The 19,415-nt window shown below is 48.0% G+C and overlaps 1 protein-coding gene across 1 annotated transcript; it reads left to right on the top strand.

The window, feature by feature from the left end:
- The first annotated feature begins 249 nt into the window (after positions 1–249).
- ST6GALNAC1 (ST6 N-acetylgalactosaminide alpha-2,6-sialyltransferase 1) lies at positions 250–18,473 on the top strand. The gene is given in 9 exon segments (XM_087440229.1): positions 250–386; positions 14,786–15,482; positions 16,290–16,458; positions 16,616–16,787; positions 16,986–17,337; positions 17,339–17,484; positions 17,671–17,760; positions 17,844–17,943; positions 18,243–18,473. Coding segments are annotated over 9 exon segments (2,055 nt in total). The 3' UTR covers positions 18,435–18,473.
- The last annotated feature ends 942 nt before the right edge of the window (positions 18,474–19,415 follow it).

Below are 19,415 nucleotides of genomic sequence, written 5' to 3'. Positions count from 1 at the left end.
AACTTGTTTGAACAAAAGGAGTTTCTCTCCCTTCCAGCCACGCCAGCCTGTAAGCCTTCATAAAGCAGTGCAGGTGGCTCCTCCTTTCTCTGGCAGACACTGATAGACTCAGCATTCACCAGAGTGGCTCGTTCTTAAGACAAAGGGTGTGCACTCCCTGGCCGGGAGACCCGCGCAGTGAAACTATTTGCTGCCTGCATCAAAGCCCCAGGATATGAGGAAATTTCCTGCAGGGCCTGGCCCACCACCATGACAGGCTGCCTGCGGAGACTCTGTCGTCTGGGCCAGGCTGTCCAGTGGCTCCTGCTTTTGGCTGTGTTGATCTTCTTCCTCTTCACCCTGCCCTCCTTTGTTAAGGAACCCAGTACAAAGCCTGCCAGGTAAGAGTCTAACCCTTTCCGAATTCCTCATAGTTTCTTAGAGGAAATTGAAAAACTGTAGCCCAAGGAGGACGGGAACTCTGAGACACTGCTGTGTCCGCACGGAGGTGATGGCGGTGGGGAAACCAAGGTGCCCCAGGGGCCATGGAGCTTGTCTGCAGAGGAAATGGAGGCAGGAGTTTGAGAACCATTGGATTGGGTCTCCAGAAGGCATAGAAAGAAAACAAGACTATTTTCCCTTCTGCAACTGTAAGTAATAAGAGCAGCTTTGGGGTTAGTTCTTACATGTCATTCTCTGTCCTGAAGCAAAAGTATTGCCGTGTGTGTTCCATTCATTTCAAAGTCATACTCTCCCTGAGAAGTTTGTCAGTAAAACAGGAGGCCTCTCACCTAGGGAGGCAGCTTAAATCCTGGGCCCCAAGTAAATCCTGCAGAAGGTCCTTCTAGACCATTTTTCTTATAAAATAAACACATCCAGCAGTGACAGACCCCTGTCTTTCCAGACTTAATTTATTTTGAATGATTTGTTTCACTATTCTTAAAATGTGAAAGTAATACATACTCTCATAAAATTTTTAAAAATACCAAACAGTGAAGCAAGAGGTGAGGGTCTCTCCATTATACTCCCCCATCTCTACCCACTCTCCAAGGGTGATCACTCAACACTCTGGGGTACATATAATTATTATATTATTGTGGCTAACACTTCTATAGCACTCACTATATGCCAGGAACTATTCTAAACACTTGATGTATATTACCTTACCAATGCTTAGGAAGATGAGTGTACTGAGACATGGAGAGCTTATGTGAATCACCCACGTTCACCCTGCTAGTAAGTCGGGGCCAGGATTCAAACCTAGGCATTTTGGTTCCATAGTCTGTGCTCTTACACTATACAAGCCCTTACAACAGATGGATAAACAGATAGGTAAATAGATAGATGGATGGATGGATGGATAGATAGACAGACAAAATCACACTGTACACCTTGTCCCACAGGTTGACTTTTTAAATCAACACTAAGTCATGGACATCATCCAATGTGGGCGCATACAGATCTACTCCCTTCTTTTTCACGGTTGCATAGCATTCTATAAAATGGATATACTTTGTTCAACCCGTCCCTATCAATTGACGTTTGGCTTGCCACTCCTTGTTCACATACCTTGTGCACTTATGTAAATATTTCTGTAGGTAGATTTCTAGAAGTGGAATTACCAAGACAATGGATATGTTCACATTAAATGTCAATGGATACCATTAAATCATCCTCTGAAAAGGCTATGCCAACAGGTATGAGAGTTCACTCTCTGCTCCCTGTGGCCACACCAGATATCATTAATGTTTTTAAAGTTTAATCATCTGACAGGTAGAAATGTGTTTCTCTTTTTAATTTGCATTTCTTAGGCCACTGGTGAATCTGAGGCTCCTCTTTGGTTTATTAATCATTTGCATTTTTCTATGATGACCTGTTCATATCTCTTGCTCTTTTTTAAAATTAAATTATTTAGCTTTTTCTTATTTGTAGGAGCTTTTGTATATTAAGGATATTAACCCTTTTCTACCATATATGTTACAATACTTCAGATGTTTTCTGCAGCCTGATGTCTTTTTTGTTTTTATTGCATTGCTCATGGTATTTTATATCATACACAAGTAATTTTTATGTAGATAAAATTTGTCTATATTTTCCTTTATGGCCACTAGACTTTGTGCAATCTTTGGGAAAGTCTGTCCCACCCAAAAATTATGTAAATTGCCTTCTATATTGTCTACTAATATTTTCATACTTTTGTTCTTTAAGATAAATAGTTAATCTATCTGAAATTTATTTTTGTTTATGATATGAATATGAGTTTGTATGTGTTGGAACTCTTTTGATTGCAAGTGACAAAAATCCAACTCAATCTAGCTTAAATAAGAAGATGAGGGAGAGAGAGAAGCTCAGAGGATTAAAATACTGCTGGCGAGACACTCGGGGGTGAGAGTGGGGTGCTGGGGGAGAATCGCTCATCATGACTGGGGAGCCTGGTCTCCTTCCCCAGTCCATGCCATATGCCCTGGATTTAAGGCAAGATGTAGGTAGACTGATGCCTGTTTCTGGTCTAGAGATTTCTGAAGGCATGGTGTAATGTATCTGGGAAGAAGACTGGAACCACCCTGCCCCATCTGGGGGTCTTCACAGCCTAGGAGCCTGTGGAGGGAAGCTCAGTATTTCCTGGGGTGCTGTGGAAGGATCAGAGCCCCAGAACTGCCCAGTTACCTGCTGGGGCCAAGTAATGGGACACTGACTCCAGAAAAGTGTCTGGGGACACTGAATGCTATCGGGGCAGTGAGAGACATGGTCCTAGGGAGGACCTTCTTGAGGGGGTCCTCAGTGCAAAGGGAACACTACCCCAGGGAAACCACATTTACTGACCCTGCAGAGACCACCGTGTGGGTGGGGCCCCAGCATCAGACAGAAACTCACTGAACTTCAGTGCCAGCAAGGACACGGCGCCCCTCCCCCAGACAGGTGGCCGCTTAAGTAATGATACCAGGAGAGCTAGGTCTTGAAAAGGAAGGGATGACATTCTCAGTGCCTGACCATGATTCTTGCTGCCCCTTCTCTCCAGCTTCCCCAGCCTCCTGGAGAGTCTGAGCTCTGGCCTGGCTGAGGGGTGGCGGATGGGCATAGGAAAAGAGCTTTGAACCAAATAGGACACCTTGAGCTTTCAACTGGATTAGACTATATTTTTTAGGGTGTTTTTTTTAATCTTTCCTATAATTTTTTTTTAGACTGAGTTTTCATCATTAAAAGTGACTGTAAAGTTATTGAATCTGCCCAAGACTAAGGGATAGGAAAAGGGCCACACACTTTTCAATAAACAGTTTACATAATTATGTCCCAAAACAAAAAACAGAGGAAGTGCGTGCCATGAGAGTAGAGGTTCCTGGAGGAAAGGATTTTGTGTCCGTTGAAAGCTTCAAAGAGAAGATGGCGTCTGGGAGACAGACCGGGCTCGGAGGAGTGTTTAGGGAAAGGCGGGTGGTGAGGATGGAATCAACAGGGAGGCCGGCCCGAGTAAGCGTCCTCTTTGCTGAGCCACAGGGGAACCCGCCCCACGGACATGAAGGGCTTACTCTGGGGAGCAGAGGAAGGACATGTAAGAAGGTGGGGCCGCGGTGGCAGCAAAAGGCTTTTAGGAAGGGTGGTGGCCTCACGAAAGTGGTATTTTAAGACAATTAGTGGGTCAGAAGTGAACAGGATAGGTTGGAAGGAGTGAGTTGCCACTTTGGCCTGACCGGCAGTGGTGACCACGCATGAGCGACGGACAGACTTCACAGCAGATTATCCTGACTCCAGGGGAGGGACCAAGGCTGACAATGCCATGGGAGGCAACTTTAGCCATTGAAACATAAGGTGAAGAGGATCTGGCCTAAGATAGTGCCAGTGGAACAGGAGGAAGTGGAAAAATCAAGAGCTATCTTGAAGCAGAGGCGTGGAAGAGAGAGAGAGGCAAAAGTGACGGGATTTTGCGATTTAGGGACTGGTGATGGCCCACCTTCGCCCAGGGTGCTGCCTGGGCAGCCAGTGAGAGGAAAATCAGAAACGAAAGGGAGCTGTAAACCGTCGGCCCCACTTGTAGCTTCCTGAAGGTCATCATCACGGTTGTGTTTGCACTTTTTTGACACGTCATTATCATTTCAGAGTTGGAGAAGAGTCCCAAGTAATAACCTATGCTCCAGGAGCTTTCCCTGTATTATTTCTGATCTTCACACTTGTTGTCTGAGATTAGCATTTTGACTCTTTTACCAAAATGAAGAATATGAGGCTCAAAAAGTTTAAGCAGAATTCCACCCAGCCAGGAAGCAGCAAAACAGATATTTGAATTTAGGGCATTTGGTCTCCAAATCCATGCTTCTCCACTGCGTCGTACGTGTTGACTCTCAAGACACTGATAGCCGAGTGGAGAAGGGAGGCAGACACAGAGCATAAGAATGAGCATGATGTTATCAGTAGTGATAACCGCAACAGAGTCAAATGTGACAAGTGCTATGGGAGCAAAGTGAAAAGATTCATTCCAACAGAGGACGGGGTAAGGAGAACAAGGTGGAGATGGTAGCCTTTGCATAATGCCTGAAGGCTGTGTGACATTTCAGCAAGCAGGAACATTGCAAACTAAGGAAACAGCGTAAGCAGTGGTGCGGAAACTGGACAAGGCAGGATGTGTTCAGGAATGGGAGATGATTGATAATTTAACGAACGCTGACGTGGTGCACACAGAGTGCCGGGTCACTAATCGCTTATCAAGCTTATCAAGCCTTTCATCATCACCCCCCTTTTACAGATAAAAGAGGTTAGGTGACTTGTCCAAAGTCACCCTGGTCACTCAAGTTCAAACCCAGGCAGGCTAGCTGCAGAGTTCATGCTCCCAGCCAAGAGACCAGGCTGGCACCCTCTGCCTCCCTTATCACATCAGTCGTGACACAATGTCATAAACCCAAAGGATGTTTTTTCTGCGAGACTGTGAATTTCTTGTGGGTAGGAACTGTCTTATTTGTCTCCATTTTCCCAGTAATTTCAACAGGTCCTGAACAGTGGAGGTGTAACACCATGTAAATGCTTGTCGATGAATGAATGAATGTGTGGCCTTAAATAACATACCAAAAGTTTAAACTTTATTCTATAGCTATTAAAATTTTTAGAGTAAGGGAGTAACATGATTAAATTTGTGCTTTATGCAGGTAACTCTGTTCATAGATTGTATGGTAGATGGTGGGGGGAAGGTGGTTTCAGGGGGGAGGTTAGAGGCCATTTCAATGGTTTAGTCAATGAGTCAGTGAAGCCCTGGGCAAGGAGGTTATAGTGGCAGTGTGACTAGGAAAATGGATTGAGAGTAAGTTGGATCAGCTGGATTTGGCAACAAATAGGATGGTGGGAGGAGTGGAGAGGAAGGATTTAAAGTCAATTCTAGGATTTCAAACCAAGGTTATGGGACTACCTCTCATATCATCTTAAGACAAACCCAAATGCACCAAACTGGCAAAAATTTTGGTCCCAGTCCCCAGTTTACTCCCTGATGTGTAGATATAATCTAAGACCACATCTTTGCCTGTTTGGCTTTCCTAGTCTGGAATAAATGTGTTTTGGAAGATTCCATGCCTTGTTTTGGCTTTAGAGATGATAATTAAGAGCGAGCTGTAAAATCAGACCTATGGATTCTGTTTTTATTTATTTATTTATTTATTTTTTTGGTGTAAGAACTATAACTTTATTTCTGTAACCTCCTGATTTCTGATTCTAGACCCCCATTCACCAAGCTGCAGGAAAACTTAATCTCAGCCGTTCTCACTCCTCAGCTCCATCCCAGGATGGCATCAAGGACTCCAGGATAGCTGATGCTGTGCTCAGGCATGGGAGGGGACAGCTGATTCAGGGCCACCAGTTGCTGTGAGACATCCATCGTCCCTGCCTCTTGGCTCTGTCACATCCACCTGGCTCAGGTGTGGGAATTTTCTGTGACACTGTTCATGGTCCTACCATTCTAGGTTCAGTAGGCAGCCATTCCCTTTCAGGCATCTTGTTAGACCCTTGGAACACTACCAGGAAGTAGAGTCTCTGACCTTGGGACCCACAGATTGCTCTCTTCTCTCCCTCCTCCTCACACTCCTCCCCTATAAATCTTCTAGGGAGGGGACGAAGGTGGTAGGAAATAGAAAAGTCCTTCTCCAAGATATTTTCTCTATTTCACCAAAACTCTCCCCTATTTAGGGCCTAGGTACGTGTGGGGAGGGGAAGCCAGAGGTCTTGCAGGGTCTTCTGTACTTTCCAGCCCTCATTTGCCACATGTATCCATGGAGGCAATGAACAGGGAGCTGACTCTTGACTGTTGGTGGTGGGTGGGAGGCAGGCACCAACAGGGAAGGGAGAAAATACAGGGAGGAAAACAAGTAAATAACATTCCAAAATATTATACAACTACATTTGTAAGTATAACAGGCATAGAACAGGGATCTGGATGTTCATGCCCTAAGGTGCCAACTGTAGGTTCTTTGAGGGGGTGTGGTTACAGGTGGATATCCTTTTATGCTTAAATTCATGTTCTGCTTTTTCAGTAATGAGCACATATTGCTTTTATAAAAGAAAAAATAATTCAGAAGAGTTCATTTCTGAAGAAAGACTCAGGGGAGAAAGACCTAGTTTAGGTATCACCTCCGCATTGAAGTGCCCCTTAAAGCAGAACAGTCTCCCTGGGTTGTTTCCCACTGTCTCCCACCCATATGGCTGACATCGTTGTATCTCTAACACTTCGTTGCGGCCATTTATATTCATGTCTGCTCCCCTCTTAGATTGTGAGCTTCTTAAGATCAGTGACCATAGCCTGGTCATATTTAATCCCTAACAGATATGCCTGGCTTATAATCACCACTCAATAAATACTTGTGGAATAAATGTTGCATCGTGCTTTCAAATTCTCGTAGAATTTTCAATAAGATGTCTCATTTAGTTGTCAGAGTTTTTCCCTTTAATTTTTTTTTCGTGAGGAAGATTAGCCCTGAGCTAACATCCGTTGCCAATCCTCCTCTTTTTGCTGAGGAAGATTGGCCTTGGGCTAACATCCAGGCCCTTCTTCCTCTACTTTATATGTGGGACACCACCACAGCGTGGCTTGATAAACGCTGTGTAGGTCCACACCCAGGATCCGAACCTGTGAACCGAGGGCTGCTGAAGTGGATCACACAAACTTAACCACTATACTACCGGGCAGGCCTCTAATTTTTTATTTTTATTAAGGTAATGTGAAGATTTTTAAATCAAATAGTATTATGAGGCTTACATCAAAATAGAGCAGTCCCATGTCTTCTCCCTACCCCAGGATCCTGATTCCCAAGGCAACTACTTCAACACTCTCTGCTGTTCCTTTTGGTACTTACTGCCATATTTCTAAGTTACATGCCTACCTGATATTTCTTGATATCTAAATTAAGTGGTTAAGTGCTGTAAATGAAATATGATTTAACCATGGCCTTGAAGCCTGTCACCTGTTTAGATTTTCATCTCTGGACACGTGAACTGAAAGGGGAGCTGATGAGGATTCTAACTGTTGCTGCGTGACTCCCAGCATTAGCCTCCGACCCAGTTCAACCAGCTACCTTTGTATAATATATAGTATTTTTCAGAGTGCCTTTTCATGCCTGACTTGTAAAATGCTCACAACCATTTTGTGAGATGGGTATTAAGATTCTCATTTAATGGATGAGAAAACTGAGGCTCAAAGGGTTGTGTGACTTGCCTAAGATCACACGGCTGGCTAGTAGTGGCCGGGCTGGGCTGGAACCCAGTCAGGCTACTCTCCACCCCAGTATGCTCCGTTGCCCATTTGTCAAGTGCCAAGAAGTCAGTTTTCTCTCAGACTCAAGTTCAACCCTGGAAGATAGCCAGTGGAGTTCAAGAAGTTAAGTCATGGGCAGGTGACAACTACAACACACTAGATAGCTGCCCTCTGCGTCACCTTGCAGGAGACTGGCTCAACTTGCTCCCTGTGTCATCAGGAAGCAGAAATGATGAAAATCTGATCCTGAAGTTACTGAATGCCGCCAAGGCTGTGGGCTTCCGCACAGAGGTCCTCAGGGAGCTCTTCTGGCCCCGGTGGAGAACAGGGGTGGTTACACACTCTTCTCCTTTATTCTTCTGCTTTCGCTCCTTTCCCAGTAGAAGACTTTGGGGAGGGAGGCAGGGAAGGAGAGGAATATTATTTTTTCCCCAAGGTCATTATCTCAAAAATGCCAAGATAAAAAAATATCACTTGAACTTGGGATAACCCCTGAAACAATTTTACTCTCAGGTCTGATCATCCCCCCAAGGGACTTTCTAGGTACCAGATGTAGGTGATAAAAACTGGCTTTGGTTTAAACAACCTTGGTTTGCGAGTGAGAGTTCCTAGCCACTGGGCCACACAGGTCTCGTCTTGTATCTGTGACTCCTGACCTACACCTGTCATTATTTTGTTTAAAACGTTTTCTTACCTGCTTATCTTGGTCCCACCCACCATCACCCCTTTCAAGGTCTTCCCTCAACTCCTTCACTCTGTAACTCTATGACTCACTTTATAACAAGCCTGTGGGTCTGGGGAGAGCTGTTTGTTTGTGAATGTATGAGTGCGTCCTAGGGAAGAGAATGCCCAACTTGCACACCAGCTTCCCATCATTCTGGCCCACAGTGAGTCCAGTTACGTGAATGACATCACAGAGAATGCTCAGAACTCCTCTGTTCAAGAGAAGCTTTGGAAATTGGATCCAGCCAGTGAACCACAACCATATGTGTATTGTACCCAATAGGATTTAATTGGATGAAAACAAAACAAACAAAAGAATTGGCTTTGATTTCAAAAAAAGAACACTCAGAAAAACAACAGAATACAGATTTCTGCCTGTTTTTTTCCAGCATACAAAGAGAATGAAGGCAAATTAAGGCAGAGTACAGCTTTTAGTCATCAAAGCAACTCGTAGACGCATCTAAAGTGTCAAGGTAGATTGCGAAAACTTTCAGGATTTCCCAGGGAAGATAAACTTCAAAGTTTGAAAAGAAAAGCTGAATGGCTGGTTTCCATTTCAAATATGCCCGGAGACCCTGAAGAACTGTGTGGACAGCAAGGGAGTTTTGGAAGCTCCAGGCCAGGCTGACGAGATGGGGTGCTGGAGGCGAGAGCGGCCCAGCGTGGAGGGTGCTCGGCAGGGAGTGAGGAAGGGCGCTGCTGGGGAGCCAAGGGTTTGCTCCCCTTTCAGGGAGAAGCGGAACGAAAGCTGGGGCACCAGAAGTGTAACATGGAAGAGGAAGCGTGCTCTAACGCAGGGGCCGAGACGCAGCGAGCAAGTGAGCAGCAAAGCTGATGGTGGGGATTGTCGGGAGAGGGTCCAGGACCGGAGGAAGAGAGTGGAGGCACATATGTGTGACCAGCCACTCCCCACGGGTCAGGCACGCCTGGCCTGGAGCCTCTTGCAGCGTCTGTACCATAGAATGGCAGAGCCCAGAATTATTTAGGGGATCAAAGGGGTCTTTTGAGCTCTTTTCTTATCCTTGAGAACATAATCTCCTGCTCCTACTGGTTTTATTAGTAACATGTGATTTGGGTGTTATTGCCAAAGTGCAGTTTGGACGACCTCTTCAACATGCTTGCCCACTTGCCCGTTCCCTGTATTATCTCTAGTGCTGTATTCTTGGGAAAATACTGCTTTCTTGTGAACAGTTGTTTCATGGCTTCAGGCATCAATGAACTTTGAACTTTTTGTCATTTCTTTGTTTCCAGGTTCCCTTGGTGATGTGTACTTAAGAACTTAGAGGGAGGAGGATGCCAGATAATTATTCTTTTGTTATTTGTTTCATTTATTGAGTAGGGCTATGTGATCCCTGCTAATGATAAATTTATTTATATATATATTTTTTTAAGATTTTATTTATTCATTTTTTCCCCCCAAAGCCCCAGTAGATAGTTGTGTGTTGTAGGTTCACATCCTTCTAGTTGCCGTCCGCGGGACCTGGCCCCGGGCTGGACGGAGAAGTGGTGCCTCGGGGCGCGCCCGGGATCCGAACCCGGGCCGTCAGCATCAGAGCACGTGCACTTAACCGCTAAGCCACGGAGCCGGCCCGATAAATTTATTTTTTAAAGTGCAACATTTGATATATTTTTACCTCCAAAATAGATCAGAATTATGATATTAAATTGCTTTTTGCTTGGGTGTGATCCATGATTGATTTGCCTGTCCCTCTGAACTAGAGGCCTTTAATAGAAAAAAGGTTCCCCTCCCACTCCAGCCCGGCCCACAGTGTGTAAGCTTGGCATTACACAGGGTCTAGACAAGATGAATGCAGGGCACCCAGCATGTGGACACGATTTGAGTAAATAGCACGATTTTCAGTAAATAGCATGCCTGGGCATAAGGAAATGCTTACATAAACACCCGCATCCCTAGCAATCATAGGTGTATTTAATTATAGGGAATTGAAGTGAAACGTAATGACACAATTTTGTCACGACCTGGGTCATTGCTGCAACTTCCTGTAAAACTGAACCGAGTCATCAATAACTTGTAGCATTTGCAGGCAGAACAGTCCCGCAGGGCGTCCTTGCTTGACTCTTGCCTCTAGATAGGACCGCAGGGAGGAGAGCCTTGTGCTGTGTCTCTTCAGGGCCAACGTGACCACTAGGCAGATGGCCAGCTGTCCATGCTGCATGTTTGAGGTGTGTTATGTAGAGACCACCCCTGCCTCATCATCTCCCCAGTCACAGCCACGTTAAGGAGCTTGCAGTTTGGAAAGAAAACTTCTCTAGGTCTCTTAAGGTTTGGGGTGGGAAGTGGAGGTGGAGAGGAATCCACCAAGAGTCAGAGCTGAGTAATAAGAGCTGTTTGCCAAATGGAGTTAACACCTAGGCTTTTGTTCTGCCCAGTGGCACACGCAAGCTTGCAGCTTAAGCTCAATTGTGAGATTAAAGGGGAAGAGAATGAGTCTTATCCCCGGGCTCCCAGCACTGGAATCTTCCTACTAACAAAGGTAGCACAAATCAATCAAGAATATGTTCTGGACTAACAGGTTTTCCACTCTGCACCGAGTGGTGTCCTTTCAGAATGAATACTTTGGGGGTGTCTGCCCAGCTCATGAGCCAATAACCCCCTTTCTCTTGAAACTGTCCTCCTCCCCTGCACAGGGTGGACCCCAGGATGTCACAGACCATGTGACTCAGACCCCTGGCCAAGGAGGGAGAAGGGACCGAAGTGGGCCAGGATCTCTCCCTTGAAAATTAAAAATTGGGAGCCAAGAGAGTCAACAGGCCCCAGAATAGGTGTTATGGGGTAGCCACCCTCTCTCCCCATCTGGGCTGAAGAGCAGAGAGGGAAAGGAAAAGCAGAAGAAAGCAGACTCAGGGAGCAGAGGAGGGAACAGAGACAAAGCCTCAGAGGGAGACTCCCGGTTCTAGGTCCTTCCAGAAGTTCAACCACGTCTTGCTCTTGGGGTCCTCAAGACTCTTTCTATCCTTATAATAAATTTCCCTTTTTTTTTCTTAGTCAAAAACAAAAAACAAAAAAAGAATAAGAGCTTGAAGGCTATTAGCCTTTCCAGGCTGTTCCATATCACAGTCCAACCCTGTCCCATGGCCTTTGTCTCCTTTCTGGTCTGACACATCTCTCACTCAAGTTGCTTCTTTGAGCCATATGATAAAGGCAGAGGCATTCGCCACATAAGGCCAGTTAAAAATGTGTGTGTTCCAAGGAGGAAGGACCCCCGGGAGGTAAGAAGCAAGGACGCCACTGCCAGCCCTTTCCTAACACCCTTCAGAGAATTTAGGTCCTTGCTCAGTTTCAAGGTCAGAACAGAGAGTGCTCCTCCTGGAGCACCTGAACAAATGTGTTTCCTTGGGGCCGAGGAAGGCAGGAAATACAGTACCAACCAAGAGGGTTGGCCACAACTCAGGAGGGAGGTTGTGAAGGAGGAAGGCTTAGCAGAGGTAATCTGCCTACGGCATGTGTCGCCTTGGGTCAGCCCTGTATTTCTCCAGTAATGAAAGATCTCCTTTGTCTTCCACCTTCAATAACAGTAACTGTGTATTCCACAGGTCCAAGGTTTGAGCCTAATTCAAATTTGTATTGCAGGGACCTACACAGCACATTGCACAGAGTAGACCTTTAGTAAACATTTGTTGAACAATGTTCTTCCATATGTACATATTTCAAATTCTATTCCACTTTTGTTTAAATCCATTTCCTTTTGGGCTCAGAAAGCCTCTGGAGAGCACCGATGTGACGTGGCGTGGTGATAGGCTTAGTAGCAAGGGCAGCATAGAACGATTTCTGCCTCCTTGGAGTTTGTAATTTATGAAAGAGACAACACTGCCATTGAACAAATACAACTCCCCCCAAAAAACGTCTAATCAATGACATCTAGAGTTTTAGTATCAGCGTCGTCACAGGAAATAGAGCTTGGGTCAGGCCCTCTCCCTGGTCTCTTCATGCTCACTCATTTCCCAGCATATCTCCCAATTACAACTTGACATTTATTTGCATAATGATTTGTTGTCCCCTTTATATCTTGGGCTCCATGGGGGGAGGGATGTGTCTGGTTAAGCTCATCGCTGAGGCCCCAGTGACTGATACAATGCTCATAGGACGTGCTTGATAAATATTTGCTGCATAAAAGAAGGTATGAGTGGGGCCGGCCCGGTGACATAGTAGTCAAGTTTGCACGCTCGGCTTCAGCAGCCCAGGGTTCGTGGGTTTGAATCCTGGGTACGGACCTACGAACCTCTCATCAAGCCATGCTGTGACAGGTGTCCCACATATAAAGTGGAGGAAGATGGGCACAGATGTTAGCCCAGGGCCAATCTTCCTCAGCAAAAAGAGGAGGATTGGCAACGGATGTTAGCTCAGGGCTAATCTTCCTCATCAAAAAAAAAAAAAAAAGAAAAGAAGAAATGAGTAATTGTTGAGTTGGGTGGTGGGTGGTGGGTAGAAGTCAAAGCAGCAACTAGGGAGCTGGAGACCAGGCCAAGGAGATCTCCAGCTTGCACATGATGAGTCAAGAAGGGCTGAGAACAAAGAACGTCAGTGGGGGTGAGAAGGGAGGAACCTACATTGGTTGAGTACGTCTTTTGTGCCAGGTGCTGAACAGGCGTTGTCAGTTAATGCTCACAGCAGACTTCTCTCAGCAGCAAAAGGCAGCAGCCCATTTTACAGACAAGAAACCCAGGGGTCAACTAAGTTAAGAAGATTTCTCCCTGTCACACCAGCTAATAAATGAAGGAGCTAGCATTCTTGCCCAGGTCTATCTGGCTGCACATTTCACGCTCTTTCTTTTTCTCTTCATGTAGCCTCAGTAAGTCTGTTATACACGGCTTAGAAGAAGACTGGTAGAAACTGCCAAAGGACGAGAGTGACCGAGATGAGTCAGGATGGCGCAGGACCAGGCCAGGGAGGGCAGGGGAAGAGCTAAAGACCTAGGACCTGGAAATCCATCTGGGTAATGGCTAGGTCACAAGAGGAAAAGGCTTTTTTCCCAAAGCTCCCAGGGATTCCCCCACAACCTGTATAGCACCGAGACCCCAACACAAAGTCCAGTTAGAGAACCATGCAGAGCAGAGGATCCAGGCTTTTCTCAGCACACCTGATACTAATTTGCATAAATCAATACCTTTGAAACGTCACATAAAAGTAGAAAATAGAAAGAAAATAAAGTAAATACAATCCCTGGAGCCAAAACCCTTGAGTGCCAGAAGTCACCCTGAATCTGTCTCCTACCACTGCTAGAAAAAGCGTTCTAGGATGGAAACCAGCTTATACGCCCCCACTCCCTTCTTTCGGCAACACCCTCCCTGCCATCTCCTACTTGAAATTCTTCGATAGCTCCTCCTGGACGGGTAGACAAATGACAAAGTCCAAACTCCTTAGGCTGACATGCAGTGCAAGTAATAATCTGGCCCTGCCTACCCGTTTGGACCATCGCCTGCTCCACAGCACGCACCCCCACTCTGCTTCGTAACTACTCGACAGCTCCAACACCATGAGTTTTCATGCTTCTGGGACTGAAACTTCCTCCTCCCCACTCCTCCTCCTCTTTAAAAGGGAGCTCTTCCGGGAAGCCTTCCTCACTCCCATGGTGAGCCAGGACAGAGCCCCTTCCTCTGTGCTCCCACCCAGCTCGCACATCCCCCAGGGCGATACGTGTTTTGTACCGCAATTACACGGCAGTCTCTTCACTAGCTTCCTCCTGCCTGTGGCTGGGAAACACGCCTTTCATCTGTGATCTCCAGCATCCAACGTGAGATGTGGCAAACACGGTGGGCTCTCCACAAATACTTGCTGAGTGTGTATGCTTTTCCTAACAATGCCAACAAGCAACAGTTTGTTTTTAAAAGTGGAGTTGGACTCATGATAGCGTTTGAAGTAAATCTTTAAGGCAGATCTTTCAAAATCAAGGTTGGCAGCTATAGCTCTAACATGGATGCCTCTTTCCCATTTCCTCATGAACAAGGTTACCTTTGTTACCCACACTTCATTTAAAAAAAAAAATGTCAACTGAATTACACAGATACTAGGTGACAGGACTAGGGTCACACAAACTCATTCCTAGAACTCATGATCTGGGAGTGCAGCACTGGGTGAGCATTTCAGCTCTGCTCTTGGCACCCGCTTCCAGCACCCCAAACTCCCTGCTACCACCAAGGTTTCTTTATTGGTCAGAGGTAAATTTCCAGAGCCATTGCCAACGGGTGCAGCTTAATTTTTGGTAGTGGACGGTAATAGTCCTTCCTCTCATCTCTTAGGGAAACTGGTTTGAAGTCTACCTGAGGCACAAGAATAAATACTAGTCATGCTTCTGACCTGTGCCTACAATCTTCAGCCTTCACCAAAATTATCTCTGTCCCTAGGCATCAATATATACAGAACATTAAAGAACGATCCCCAGAGTTGCTACAAAAGTCCGCGTCCCAGGCACCCACAATGGGAAGGAGAACCGCTGTCCGTGTGGAGTCAGTGCAAGAGAAGAGCACGCTGGACATGCACCCCAAGGCCACGGCCCACACCACTGACAAGAGTGGGAGAGCAGAGGCCGGCAAGGCCGCAGTGGAGGAGCGGGGCAGAGTGCCCAGCACAGCAAGGACCGCGTTACTGAAGAGTCAGGAGAGGAAGGACACCGTGGTGGACACGCTGTCCCCGAGAAGTCAAGATGAGGGGATGGCCTCTAACAGGACAGAGGCACTGAGGCTGAAGAGTCAGGACACGAGGACAACCAAAGGAAGGGGGGACCAGATGGAGAAGGCAACAGCCACAAGGAGGGCACCAGTGAAGCCTCAGGGCAAAGTAGCAACCACAGCAAAGATACTCGTTCCGGAAAGTCAGGCCAAGGTGCTGACCACCACAGCAGCAGGGTCAACGAGGAGAATGAAAGGAGCAACCACAGCGCCTGTCCCACCCAAGGAGAGAACCCGGGCCACCCCGCCCTCTGCCCTTTTCCAGAGCCCCACTACACAGAGAGGCCAAAGACTGAAGGCCGTCAACTTCAAGTCTGAGCCTTGCTGGGATTTTGAGGAAACATATAGCTTGGACGTGGGGGGCCTACAGACGGTGAGTTTTTCTACCACCTCTGCCCTTATGTCCCGGGCTCTGAAGCCCCTCCTGGCAGACAGCCCACCCCGCCTCTCAGCTTTGCCTTGTCCCACCCCAGACTCATCGCCCCACACTGCTCTCATCCCATCCTTCCTTCTGATAATGGCCAAAACAGGGGGAGGAGAAGGCAGGCCCCAGAATCCTGGCCCAGGGCAGCACAGGGAGTTGTGAGTGAGAAGGAGCCTGCCCTGGAGCCCCTAGAAGGCCTGGAGAGTCCTCAATCAGGGTGAGAGAGTAGACCTGCTCTGGGGTTCGACTCCTGAACCCCCATCCTCTGGCAGGCGAGGGGGCGAAGGTTGAAGAGTGGCGTGGAGGCGGCTGGGACTAATAGACAAGATGCCCTGGGAATGCCTTGTCTCCCCTGCATAGATAATGCCATGACCTTTGCTCTCTTGCAACCCTAAGAGAAACAGCCTGGGCCCACATCCACAGGAGGGAAGCATTCACAATATGTATGTTTATACACATAATTGCAACCACGCACCCCGACAGCACACTGGAACACAGTCCACGTTCACAGGCTCTTTCAGTCCTCTCACATTTAAGAAGGTGCATTTGTCTTGAGGGCCAAGAACCCCCCATTCTCTGGGAACACTCAGGACCATAGTGGGCCTGGACAATGGCAAGAGAGGGTCAGCAGACCCTGGGAAGAGGATGGAAGAGGTAGCAGAGGCAATGCCTTCCAAACTTTCTGCCCCCTGCCCCTCAGCCCAGCCCCTGGCCTTCCTGGGCCTCTCCCTGCCTGACCCATCCTCCTGCACGTAGACCTGCCCTGACTCCCTGAAGGTCAAAGCCTCCAAGTCGCTCTGGCTCCAGAATCTCTTTCTGCCCAACCTCACCCTCTTCCTGGACTCCAGACGCTTCAACCAGAGTGAGTGGGAACGCCTGGAACATTTTGCACCGCCCTTCGGCTTCATGGAGCTCAACCACTCCTGTGAGTCCCTGCCCCGGGGGTTGCCTGGGTGTGCACCAGGCCGTGGCAGAAGGCAGCTGGCTTTTCGTCTCTGGTCTGCCTCTTCCCTGGGGACCCCCAGCCCTGGGAGAAATGATGGGCCCTTCCAGGGCTCTGAACAGAGCCCCCCATGTTCTAGTGGTGCAGAAGGTCGTGACACGCTTCCCTCCAGTGCTCCAGCAGCAGCTGCTCCTGGCCAGCCTTCCTCCCGGGAGCTCCCGGTGCATCAGCTGTGCCGTGGTGGGCAATGGGGGCATCCTGAACAACTCCCACATGGGCCAAGAGATAGACAGCCATGACCACGTGTTCCGGTAAGCTGTCCCTCCCCAAGCGCCCCCCTCCAGCCTCTCTCCTGCAGAGATGGGCCCTTCTGAGAGATCTGATACAGGCATCTGGAAGAAATTCCAGAGAATTGCCGCATGGAACTGCTGCCTCCCCCGCTTCTCCTTCCTTTCCCCACCAACCTCCCCGCGTCTCCCTCCCGCACTCGGGTTTTGTCTTTCTGATAGGTTGAGCGGAGCTGTCATTAAGGGCTACGAACAGGACGTGGGCACTCGGACATCTTTCTACGGCTTTACTGCCTTCTCCCTGACCCAGTCACTCCTCATATTGGGCAATCGGGGCTTCCAGCATGCGCCTCTGGGGAAGGTGAGCAAAGAGGAGGGGGCCTGGCCACACACAGGCTCTGGATAAGGCAGCACGCAGGTGAGAAAAGGAGACGAGCATCCTGTGTCTGGAGTCTGTGGTTGGTACAGGCTCTGCTCATGTGAGGGCTGAGGGCAGGGAGGACAGCCAGACCAGGCTTGAGAAGAGCAAGTGGGCAGTCTGGAGTCAGAGCCGGGCCACCTCAGCCCGTGGTCCTGAAGGCAGTACTCCTGGACCACTCGCTGTCCTTGGTCCTCAGGACGTCCGCTACCTGCACTTCCTGGAAGGCACCCGGGACTATGAGTGGCTGGAAGCACTGATCCTGAATCAGACCCTGGTGAAAAAGAACCTTTTCTGGTTCAGGTACCCACTGCCCCCTCCCCTTGCCCCAGGCTGATCTGTGTAGTGAGCAGCTGTGAAGGGTTGACAGGTCGGGACAGTCTTAGCTGTCACCTGGAGATGGGGTACCAGTTATGCCCATGACCCTGACTTGGCCCACATCCGAGGAGGTAAGAGAACTGAGCCCCGATGACCCATTTCTGCCCACAGGCACAGGCCCCAGGAAGCTTTTCGGGAAGACTTGCAGTTGGACAGATACCTGTTGCTGCACCCAGACTTGATCCGATACATGAAGAACAGGTGAGGGCAGAAAGCTGTGGAAGGGGCCAGGTCCCTCCCATCCTTGCAGTTCCTGACAGTTGGGGGGCTGGGGTATTTCACAGGTTTTTGAGGTCTAAGACCCTGAACACTGCCCACTGGAGAATATACCGCCCCACCACTGGGGCCCTCCTGCTGCTCACTGCCCTTCAGCTCTGTGACCAGGTAAGGCTCTGCTTCAGGAGTAGGAGTACCTGGAGAAACAGCTCTGGGGTATTCCTGGCCTGCTCAGTGTGGGACGATGGCTGGGCTGGGTGCACACCTCTCTGGGGTGGGGGGGAGTGGGCGTGAGTGTGGATACACGCATTTGTGAAGTGTGCATCCGGGGGGCCAGCACCCAGACCCCTAAGGATGGAACCAGGATAAAGGGACCCCCCCCACCCCGACACACACAGAGAGCTAGCCCATGAGAAGCCTGGGAAAGAGCAACTACAGGCCTTATCTCCCCTCCAACCTGCACATAGGTGAGCGCCTATGGCTTCATCACCGAGGGCCACGAGCGCTTCTCTGACCACTACTATGACAAGTCATGGAAACCAACTATCTTTTACATCAACCATGACTTCAAGTTGGAGAGAACAGTCTGGAAGCGGCTACATGATGAAGGTATAATCCGGCTGTACCAGCGTCCTGTAACTTCCAAGCCTAAGATCTGACTGGAGGCCAGGCTGCAGCAGTCTCTTCGGCCATCCCAAGGCGCAGGGTGTGGTGGGAGTCTTGAGACTCTTCTACCATTTTCCCAGGGCTCGGACCAGGCTCCAAGCCCCCCAGACTTCCGAGCGAACACTGGTACAGAGGAGGAGATGCCCTCAAGGTGGCAAACGACTGACTGAGGTTTTGGAGACCTCGGAAAGTTGCTACAGGTTCTGTTCCGTGGAGGGGGGGCTCCATTCTTGAGACCAAGGAATTTTAACAAAATGGGGTGATGGTCAATACCACACACCTCTGCAGAAAATCACCCTCACTGTCCGGAAAATCACCCTCACTGTCCAAAAGCTACTTGGCACAGAGGAAAGAGCCGGAACTTATGGAAACATAGATTTGGGTTTAAATTCCAGATCTTCTGCTTAGCGGCTGGGAAATCTTGAAGGCGTTACTTAAATTCACTCTGGATTGAAGCCTTCCAGGGGTTATTGTTTCTAGAAGGGTCTTCACCTTTTTCTGTCTTTGAGCTATTTGACGACTCTCTGGGTTGTAGAAAACTGATAGTAATAACAATGATTCTTGTCCATGGAGATGCAAATAAATGTTGTACAATGAAGATGCAGGTAATTGTTCCCCTGTGGCTAGTGACCAGTTTTGTACCTATTAGCACATTCATTTTAGCATTCCTGACTGCCTACATGTGTATCTGTACTTGGGGTTCTCCTTTGAACAGTTTTTACATCTTACTAGTTCCTTCGTTAATTAATGAGCTAAATAAAATCTATGACACGTGTTCCTTTTCTATCTGTAGGAGAGTCAGAGTTTTACCCTTTAAAAAAATTATCCTTTAACATCTCCTTAGGCCACTGTTTTCTAATCTGTAAAATGACTTTCAGGGTATTCGTTTCACAAGAATTTTAAAAATTACTGTATGTAAAAAGCCTGATGTGACAAGGAATTTGTTTTTCTTCCCCTTTTAGTCTTCTATCCTT

The sequence above is a fragment of the Ceratotherium simum genome, chromosome 16, assembly GCF_057802395.1.
Source record: "Ceratotherium simum simum isolate JZ-2026a chromosome 16, ASM5780239v1, whole genome shotgun sequence".
Lineage (NCBI taxonomy): Eukaryota > Metazoa > Chordata > Mammalia > Perissodactyla > Rhinocerotidae > Ceratotherium > Ceratotherium simum.
Note: the sequence above shows the minus strand (reverse complement) of the source record. Positions and strands in the feature narration are given on the sequence as shown.